Source organism: Cornus florida, unplaced genomic scaffold, assembly GCF_030987335.1.
Source record: "Cornus florida cultivar Cherokee Brave unplaced genomic scaffold, ASM3098733v1 CherokeeBrave_3.0.0_Hap2_Chr07, whole genome shotgun sequence".
In the NCBI taxonomy this organism is placed as follows: Eukaryota; Viridiplantae; Streptophyta; class Magnoliopsida; order Cornales; family Cornaceae; genus Cornus; species Cornus florida.
In genome coordinates this window covers 2944298-2955105 of record NW_026775577.1, presented here as the reverse complement: position 1 = coordinate 2955105, position 10808 = coordinate 2944298, and the positions used below count along the sequence as shown (strand labels likewise).

The 10808-nt window shown below is 32.1% G+C and overlaps 1 protein-coding gene across 1 annotated transcript; it reads left to right on the top strand.

Annotated features, from left to right (window-relative positions):
* The first annotated feature begins 600 nt into the window (after window positions 1-600).
* Window positions 601-3471, top strand: LOC132267579 (bidirectional sugar transporter SWEET6b-like). The gene is made up of 8 exons (XM_059768719.1): window positions 601-631; window positions 2027-2048; window positions 2240-2465; window positions 2552-2644; window positions 2795-2986; window positions 3096-3127; window positions 3269-3413; window positions 3460-3471. The coding sequence occupies exons 1-8, from the start codon at window positions 601-603 to the stop codon at window positions 3469-3471; spliced, it is 753 nt and encodes a 250-aa protein (XP_059624702.1).
* Window positions 3472-10808: the final 7337 nt, after the last annotated feature.

Genomic DNA, 10808 nt, shown 5'->3' with positions numbered 1-10808 from the left:
ACGTGTCAAACTTTGATAGGGCTAACTTAATACTCCCTCAAGCACATAATAAAAAGAGTGAGGGAGAGAAAAGAAGGTGACTGGAGAGAGAAGAAAGAAGATAGACAACTCAAAATATTTTTGCAACTGACGTCGTTAGGCTTGGTCATTCTAGAGTTTTCTTGGGTAATGGGTTTGTTCGGGAGCTTTTTTCCACTACCTAAAACTTTCACGGACACAATGCACGGCGTCGATAACTAACTACGTACTGGAATCTTTAAGTAATATATACACATATACATATATATATATCTATATATATCGTTTTTTGTTTTTATTCTATTCCATGAGCTCTTTTTACACTATTACAATATTATTTCAAGATTTGTTCTAGCATTCATTAATTCTATTGCTTTCTGTACAAATTTTTGTACGGAATGTATATCCTTTTATATATATATATATATATTTGCGTCTTTTTTTTTTTTCTTTTTTTATTCTCTCTTGCATGAATTGTTTTACACTCTATTTAACTCCTCTCTGAGGCTTCACCGACCTCATTCTTCGCTGCTCTCTCTTTGGAAGGTTAGGATCCCGAACACTGCTCTCTCCTTGGAAGCGATGAATGCACGCGATATTCTTGGGATTGCAGGTGAGTAATCGTTACAATTTCTTGATATAATCTGTCATTGTTGTTTGTTTGCCGAGAAATTTCGGTGTTAGCTTTGTTTGTTTCCCGAGAAAGTTCAAGAAACAAATTAATGTTGGGATTGTGTTGGTATTTGTAAGTTATATATGTGTTGTTTATATTATGAAGAAATATGTTGTTAGCTTGCTGTCTCATCGTGTTTCTCTCATCTCCATCTCGTTTCAATCCATGATCGACCAATATCTTTCACTTTTGGCCGATCAATCGCCGAAGCTTGCTTGTCCGGCAGTTCTGGCTCACGGAGAGTGTGAATCTGAATTACACTTCTTCAACTGTGGGAACACATTGAGACTGGGTAGGGTTGAAATTGGGAGGAGTGACTGCAACCCTTTAGTTTCACTATTAATTAGCGAAATGTTTGTATTTTTGCTTATCTAGATCGAACTGTTAGCCCACCGGTGAGTTCAGTGCAAGAATCTCTGTTCCAAATAGAATCTGTAGTTTTGTTCAGTAAAGAAGAGCGATTCCAATGGTATGTTAGTAATGGTTATCAATGGTTGCCAGCTCGCCTTTGATAGAATTCTACTTCACTTGAAATTAGGGAAATGAGGCAAGTGACAATATATAATATGAATCGAGGAAGTGCACCTTATTTCACACACTGGCTTAAACCTACTAAAACGAAACTGAATTTCCTTGCCGTGCTGGTATGGTTGGCCCAGCTAGTAGCTAATAAGTAGTAGGCAATACGTCCCCATAATAATAGTATTAATTAATCTAATTGCTTGTTTTTATACTCAAATCCCCCAAATCACATTGTAATGAGGATGGGCAGGAGAGCCTCATGTCATAAAAGAGGAAATTGGATACTGGATAGAGTAACAAGACTGAACTCTACTTAAACCCCTGCAGTGCTGAAGATGGTTGGATTATAGGTTGTGGGTTTTTTTAGTCCTCTTTTGGGTCTTTGCCATTGATTGGGGCTTGCCTGTTGTACATTTTGCTTTCAGCAGAGACTATTTATAGTAAGTGGGCTTGGGATTGGATTTGCTGATGGTGTTAGAGGCTTGGGATGTAATGAAGGGGTGGTGGATGAGGTGAGGCATCTGTGTGGTTGGTTGGTTAGGATTTGACAATTAAAGATTTGTATAAGGTGCTTTCATGTGACTTGAGTTTTTTCTTGGCTGTAAGGAAATCAATCCACAGAGAGTGATGGGTTAGGGTACTTTAGCATAATGGTGTTGTTAATGTACATAGATTTTGTGTTTACAAACCCACCCTTCTGATGCACTTTAGTACAAGGTACACAAATTATCTTGTAATCTAGCTATTACTTTATTAATGTTGTGTAATTTGAATCTATTTCTAATGATGCATGTGAATATTGTTGCCTTGCAGGGAGTATCATTTCGCTGTTCCTGTATGCGTCACCTATGTAAAATTCTCCTTACTCATATATATATTGCATATTTACGTATATTAATTATGTAACTGTTTTGTTAGGTTGTTAAAATATACTAATAATACGGACCAGACCCCTTACAACTATTAATTATTGATGATGTTGTTTAAATAGTCTATTTGTTGGGTGTTTAAATGCTGCTTTTGCAGGATAACATTCCGGAGGATTTGCAATAACAAAGATGTTGAGCAGTTTAGCTGTGTTCCCTACGTCGCAACAGCTCTAAACTGCTCATGTTGGATCATTTATGCCCGAGTGAGTGATCCCAGCCATAACATTGCTCTGCTGTGTATTAGCTGCATTGGCCTCGTAGTCGAGCTTGTCTATGTCTACTTATACTGGTTGTACGCCAATGGCGAAAGGGTTAACCAAAGGGTAATGTCTGTTAAATTTACCAACCTTATATAAATGTTCTTAGGGTGAGTATTTAGTAAATTTACTAATATACATGAGACATACAGACAACAGTGATTGCTTATGTTGGTGGGTGTGTTGCTCTGTTGGCAATATTTGGTATCATAACCCTTGTGTGGCCCAAGAATAAGAAGAGAGAGGTATTTGTTGGATTATGTTCTACCCTATCGAGTATAGGGATGTATGGTTCCCCTCTGTCGATTGTTGTAAGTTCTCTCAGTTCTTGTAAAATATTAGTGTTTGGTTTTTCATTCAAACGTTATGTTAATGTTAGCTCTGTATTTAAACAGAAGGAGGTGATTGAAACTAGGAGCACACAGTACATGCCTATCCATATTACCTTGTTAAGTCTACTGAATGGGATCTTTTGGCTGGCTTACGCTCTGGTGAAATTCGAACTCTTTTTGGTTCTGGGGACTGGTGCAGGTCTTTTGTGTGGAGCTGTCCAGCTGTTTCTGTACCTGAAGTACCGCGAACCAGTGGTATATATATTGTTAAAGCCTTTTATTACTTAATTTCTGTATTAGTTTAAATTTTTTATTCCTTAATTTCTTTATTTATTTGTGTGTTGATTATCATATGTTTTTGCAGGCAAAGATTGAACAGGAATCTGCATCTCTTCTGTAACCTTTACACCTCCGCATTCTATCTCAGTTTTTTGTAAACTTCAGACATTAAAACTTGTACTTTTGTGATGTGGCTTGCTTGTGCATAAGTTTGAAATTTCTGGATGGGTCAATGTAGGCAATTTGAATTGGTATAAGGTGTATGCGATTGGAGAATTTTGAGATGGTTCAAGAAGTTTTAGATGCTCTGGGATGCTACAAAGTTTTATATTCAACTTTGTTATTTTGCTGCTTATCAATTGCATCTATAGCAGAGTTAATGTTTGACAATGCAGTTGGTGAGGTGAATTCTTATTCTTTGTTTTTGTTGTTGGTGTTGAAATTTTTAGATCAGCCATTAGCTAGGTCTATAAATCACTCTACTATCTAGAACATGAGAAGTAATTTAAATCCTTTCAGGGTAAGAACTACTTCTGAGCTTGCGCATTGGATAATTGGCTCCTCACAGACACTCATGCATACGCCTCACAGACACACGGTTGTGCGCGTGGGGCACAATGAAAAGCAAATCACATTACAGTCACAAAAAAAATATCTAATCACACAATAATATGGAATTTTGATCCCTTTACCCTCCTAATCTAAGTTACATAATTCGCTCAAATCATTGGCGCTTCATCGCTCCGCGCGCGAATTGGTGTTTTAAGTGTAAATTCGCCAAAATTCACGCTCTTATGTTTTTGAATTTGCGAATTCAATTTAAGAATTCTGTTTTTAATATTCAATTCGACGAATTGTGTAAGGAAAAATCGTGTATTATGTTCAAGAATTCGACGATTTTGAAAAATAAATTCACGGATTAAATGTGAATCCTGAGAAATTTTAGTTTTACCCCCAACTTACACAGACCAACTAAGATTAATTAGATCAAAAAGTAACCAATTTAATTTAATTAAGTAAACTCTGTCCTTTGAGTTTAAATTTAATAGTACTTATCTTCAATATTTATTAGTAAAGAAATAAAGGAAGGAATAACTTTTTATATTATGGATGATTTTGCTTATGAAGATGAATTGGATAATGATTTAGAAAGTACGGATAAAAGAGAGCAGGCTACACTTTATGCTCATGAGATTGAGGCTTCAAGTTCTTCTCTAGATAATGCAACATGTAGTACTTCTTTGCCATCCACTCAAGGGGTTAACATGTCTCAAACAAGTCGCAGAGTGGAAAGAGGAAATTTCCCCGAGGCAAGAGGCGATGGATCAACTAGATTGCAGCAAAATAGTCAGTAACTTTTTGTCTTTGTAGTCTTATTTTGCTTTTGGGTTTGGAAGTTTGGATATTTTATGTTTGTTTTTAAAGTTTAGTAGTAGAATTTGCAAACTGAAGTATTATTGTCTTTTTCCTTTTGCTTTTGAACATTGCTATTTCAAAGACAATGATTGTCATCTTGAGAGCTTAAAACAGATTAAATGTATAAAAATGAATTAAATTCATTATTAATTTTTTTTTTTGCTGTTATGAAGTAATGTTTGGAAGTAAATTTTTTATTTTATTTTATTTTTTGTCTGTTATGCCCTATTCACTGTTATGTTTTCGTTTTTATAAAGCAATTTGTTTTATTGTTATGTTTGATTAATTTATGCATTTTTATAAAGTAGGTTATATTAATTCTAATGGAATCATATTTTATTCACTATTCTGTCTTTTTATTTTAATGATATTTATTTAAAACATATATTTACTATTATAAATGAATATTTTATAAGTTTATAATGTACGTGGCCCTTCCGCTCTAGGATGTTTTGGAATATGCCGCTCTGGTGCTTCCGCTCCCGCTCTCGCTCTTTATGACCTCCTAATCCAAGTTCGGACCAAACAAAATTTGAGTTTTGATCCATCGACTCGAACCCGAATATATACGGGCACAATAGGTTACAAATAAACGGAAAAAATAAGGAAAGGCTCCGTTTGTTTGAATGTAAAATATTTTTAAAATTTTTGATGTTTGGTTATTGTAAATATTTAAGAAGAAAAAATATATTAAAACATAACAAAAATATTGTAATTTATGACAAGTTATTTTACACACACCACATGGATTCGACTTAAACTTTTATTAAACACAAAACATATATCTATATATCCTATAAAAGTGTATTCAATTTATAATATTTATACACATTTTAAAACACTTAATTTAATGTAAAAAATATTCTGATGTGACTTTTCAACTTTGCAATTTACGTTATACACCTTTTAATTTCTAAAAGTTGCATCGTGTAGAATTTCAATCTTTTTTATATTATTTACCAATACACTTTTACACATATAGATTAAACTAAAAATATTAAGTATAACATACATTTTGTTTTTGGAGATAATTGCATTTTGTTTAAGTTACTGATATAAAGAAAAATAAAGTAAAATAAGGGCTACAAAAAATCCTCTTTCTATTTTAACTCACCCAATCAAAAAGTCTATATATACATTTTAAAACACTTAACTAATTAGTTAAAAAATATTATTACATGACTTTTCAAGTTTTCAATTTACATTGTTTTTTTCAGATTTCTAATTTTCACTGTTATACACCTTTTGATTCTACACTTTTACACATTTAGCTAGATTTTTAATATGAATTTTTTATTTTATTATTATTTTCAAAAGTTACCTACTTAACTACTACCACCTCTTTGCAAAGCCAAAAAAAAAAAAAATACACACACTCTTTAGATACTATTCTATTTTATATATTTTGATTATCAAGTTGTTTTCTTTTAGAAAAGAGTTTCTTTTAAATTCACACACTTATTCATATTAAACACCTTTTTTTTCATGATCAAAGAGTTTTCGTGCAGTTCAAAAATATCACCTCTCTATTTATTTATTTTTAATAAAAATAATAATTCATGCCAATACACATTTACACCTTTAGATAGATTTTTAATATGAAAAATAATTTTTTTGAAAAGTTACCTTAACTATTGGCACCTGTTTGTAAAGCGGAAAAAACACACACACACTCTCTCTCTGGACACCTTTTCTATTTTATATATTTTGCCTATGGAGTTGTTTTCTTTTAGAAAAGAGTTTCTTTTAAATTCACACACTTATTTGTATTAAACACTTTTTTTTCCATGAAGACTTTCTGTCCAGTTAAAATATATTACCTCTCTATTTATAATTTTTATTTTTTTATTAAAAAAAATGTGAAATATTTCAATTCCCTAATTTACTCTTTGTATACTGACTCACTCTGTGAAAGAAATATGAATGGTTATCTAGGAAAAAATTAAATATGAATGGTTATGAAGAAATTAATGGTAAATTTTTTTTTATAGTTGAACGGATGTATCATTTCATGAATAGGTGTGTTGTATCCTATAAATAGAATAGTAGTCCAATAAAAACAATATATGTTTTACATGTTCCTCTTTGTTTTTTTGTTTTTTTTTTTCTAATCTTAATTTCTTCCTTTGTCCATCCAATATACTATATCATTATATATATATATATATATATATATATATATATATATATATTGAATTTATGAGCAACATGTCAATGAAAGACTTGATAAATGTTATTCAACGTGACAATTGTCCTGAGTCTCCTGACTCTCCAAGAGGCCAGAAATAAGTTTCTTACTCTCTCTTATTCTAATATGCTTTTATTAATTGATATTTTACTGGATTATTATTATTTTATAATATTTTATTTGTACTATTTATATTATGTTATAACAAAGTGTTTTGGCCTCTTTATATCTTATTTGCATATATAATGTGTTTATTTTTTCATGTTGATTTTCTGTCTAATTCTGTATTCATTTCTTGTTTAATTCTCTAGGAAATGTTGTTCTTTCATATACGTTCTCTACTTTGCTTAATTCTTTCCAAAGTATTTATGATTCCGTTATATAATGTCTTTATATTTGGAAGAGATTTTTGGAAGTATGTTCGGTGGAGATTTACGATAAGAATGCTGAGAAATAAAGAAACACTTTAAAGTTACATTTAGAATAAAATGGTATTTAGTTCAATCAGTTTAATATATTTATAACTCTTATAAAAGGGGATTCATTTTGTATTTTTTATATACACTATTTTTTTTTTTTTTAGTTTAAAAAGGAAACACAACTTTAAATATATGTTTTTTCAAGAAACTTGACTTTTCAAATAATAATAATAATAATAATAATAAAACTATTGTAACTGACAACTTCTAACTGCATTCTCTATCCTAAAATAATAAATATATTCTCTATCCTAAAATAATAAATATTTTTTGAATTATATATACACACACATAGTTTTCAATTTACATTATACACCATTTTGATTCCTAAACGTTACACCTTTTAGCACTTCAACGTTTTTTATATTCCTCACCAATACACATTTACACATTTGAATTTCAACTATAAAAATAAAACACTTCAAAAGTTACCGTCTTAACTACTAACACCTTCTTGCCAATGACAAATTAAAATAAAATAAAATAAAACACTAACACCTCGGAGTGAAAAAAAACTCCAACACCTCCTATTATAAAATAAATAATGTATATATTCTATTTACCATGTAGCCTGCTTTCATAAAGAGTTTCTTTTAAATTCAAATGCCTATAAAGAATATCTCTATTTTAGATAACATCCAATTAAAATACATCTATTCTTTATTTAAATTATTTTGTATATATTGTATTTTTTAAATAATTTTCTCAATATAACAAATTTCAACGCGTTTTGATATTCCTTGACAATACACTTTTATACCTTTAGATAGATAGATTTCTAATACGAAAAATAAATTCCAGTCACCTCTTATGTTTTACATACTTTACTTACCAAGTGTCTTCTTTTACAAAAAAGTTTATTTTAAATTCAAACACTTTTTATTTTAAACATTTTTTCTTTCATGAAGAGTTATTGTCGAGTTAAAATATATATGTGATGTTTTTGTTTTTAACTATTTTTCATTTTTGGGAATTTTCTAATTTTTCAGGGGCATTTTCGTCTTTTCTCGTTTTGCGTACTGGACACCGTAGAATGTGCCGGTTGTGTCCGAGAGTTGATTGGGGTATTTCATTGAGTTCAGGACTCTTTGAAATGTAAGGGTTATCATTTCAGCATTTTTCAATTTTTCGGGCCGAACGGTCCCGAGTTGGACTCGTTACCTGAATTGTTGTGTACGGGAGTTATGTCTTGGGTCCATTGCATATCATGTTTATTCATTTTGTACATAATTTTATATGGTGGTATGCTTAAATGTATGGTTGTAGTAAATTATGTTTATACATATATATGTGGTGGTAGAAAATTCAAATGGGTGGGATTTTTCTTAATAGTGGGACCCACCACTAAGCATTTTATGACCATGAGACCAATTTTGGTCTTATTTCTCCTCTCTCCCCGGAAGCCCCTCTCTTCTTCTTCTTTTCTTTTCTTTTTCTTCTTCTATTCAAGCTTTCAAGGCTTGATTAAGCTCACACCCTTGGTAATTTGATAGAACATTGTGAAGCAAAATTGTTGAGTTTGTTGAAATTTTCAATTTGATAGGAGCCAAGCATTATTTCATCACTCTTGGATTTCGAAATTAGGGCTTGGTGTTGAGAAATTTGGGTCTTTTCTCATTGTTGAGGTAGGGGTGTTCTAATACATGATTTCCTATGCTTCTTGTGAGTTAATTCTTTAATTGCATGCTTAATTAATTTAAATTCTTGCAAATTGTTTAAATATTATGTTTGGAAGGTGTGTGTATGTAAAAGTTGATATAATGTGTATGAGCATGCCTATGTGTAATGGAAACTGTATCTTATATACCTAACTAGCTTGAATTCTTACAAGTTACTTATGTGTTGTACATAGGAAATATGAGATTATGTGCTAGTTGTCAATTTGTGTAATAGCATGCACTTGTGAAATAGAAATTTCTCTTTATAAAATTAATATGCTAAATTAATGTTGAATGAAAACATGAGGTACTTGTTTTAGAAATTCAACTTGCAAGCATGTGCGATGTTCTATAGCGGGATTAACAATTAGAAGCATGAGGCATTCATGCATCTATTGGGAAAGGAAAAAGGGAAAAATGTTTTAAAAGTAAGTGAAAAGATTTTGGGAAAATTGTTTTTGAAAAGTGTTGCAAAAACCGGACGCTTAGGAGGCGCCTAACGGTTCGTGTTGTCAGTGTAGTTTAGAAGGGAGTAAGGTTGAGCTAACTAGACTGGATGCGATGCCTTGGAGGTGTCTTGTGGTTGTGGATAGTTAGTCAACCCTCCATTCGTGACACCTTGGAGGTGCCTTGGGTCGGATTACACTAACGGTTTGGAAGTTAAAACGGGAATGTTTCGGAAAATGGGGAGCGACATGAGCATGGTATTGCACTTCATTGGCATACATTGCATGATTGTGACTTGAGGTAGTATATGTGTTTATATCGGATGTTGTGGTTATGGTATACATTCCCGGTGTAATATGATCCCGTTCTCTTATTTCCTATTCTATACGTGGACTCACAGGGTCATAAGAAGTGTGTCTTAGACACTTCCTACTGAGCGTTTAGCTCACCCTATTATTTTAACATTTTCAGGTTCGGAAAAAGAAGTAGCGGACGTCAATCCACCCCGGCCTTACCTTGGAGTAGGAAAATGTCTCTTATTGCTATCTTTTGTATTTGGGCTTAATTTTGTATAGTGTTGACTAAAAATGTATTATTTTGCAGCATGTGAAATATTTAGATACATTTTGTATATGGCCATTGGAGAAATGTAATTATGTTTAATTACACTAAATTATTTAGTGTATTTTATGTAACGTATTGTAAATTATGTTAACATTATTGTTGTTGTAATGTATTAGATGTTAAAATGTATTTAAATATGTACGTGAGTGTAGTGACGTGGGTGGTTGGTTATCAAATGTTGGTGTATTTTGATTTTCTTTGGACAGTGAGTAATTGAGTGTGGATAAACCAGTTGACGTAAAATCCCATACGTCGACCGGATGTCCTGAACTAGTCGACGTGAATTTCCCACACGTCGATCGGTATCTTCGCAGTGAGCATATTCACTGTACAAGTCTTGAACCAGTCGATGTGTAGCCTTCCATACGTCGACTTGTATCCTGGCAGTGGGCTTTTCCACTCTACACGTCCCAAACCAGTTGACATGTGACTCCCCATACATCTACCGGTTCTTGTGTAGTAAACATTTGTGACTTATTTTTCTATTTTGCCATTGACCACTTACTCAAGTGTATTATTACACATTATAAGGTCCAGTAAAATACAATAATTATATTTTAACCATGGGAATGACTATATTGCCCCGAACTTTATCTTATTTATTATGTGATACAAGTAAATGACTATTTTGCTCTTTGAGTCTCAGACCATTAGAATTGTGACAAATGACCATCTTGTCCTTATTGGACTTTAATATACAAATTTAATGTGAAAGGACCATATTACCCTCGGACGATTTTGGGTCAGGTAGGGACCCGTTTAATGATCCGAATCCAGTGGATTTGGGTCGTTACAAATTTGGTATCAGAGCGTTAGGTTCGAATACCTAAGGACAACGGGTAGGGTTGACCTAAGCGGGACTTAGATTGATTTCGAAGTATTGCATGTTAAACTGTTATTGTTTTGAGAAGCATGTTTACTTGTTATTTGCTTATATGTTTACAGTTTTGAAAGCATGCTTACTTGCTTACTTATTTACCAGTTTA

Coding starts and splice junctions, on each gene's coding strand:
- LOC132267579 (XM_059768719.1), top strand. CDS start 601: ATGAATGCACGCGATATTCTTGGGATTGCAG. Junction 2,466..2,551: donor GCGAAAGGGTTAACCAAAGG/GTAATGTCTGTT, acceptor TGAGACATACAG/ACAACAGTGATTGCTTATGT. Junction 2,645..2,794: donor CCAAGAATAAGAAGAGAGAG/GTATTTGTTGGA, acceptor GTATTTAAACAG/AAGGAGGTGATTGAAACTAG.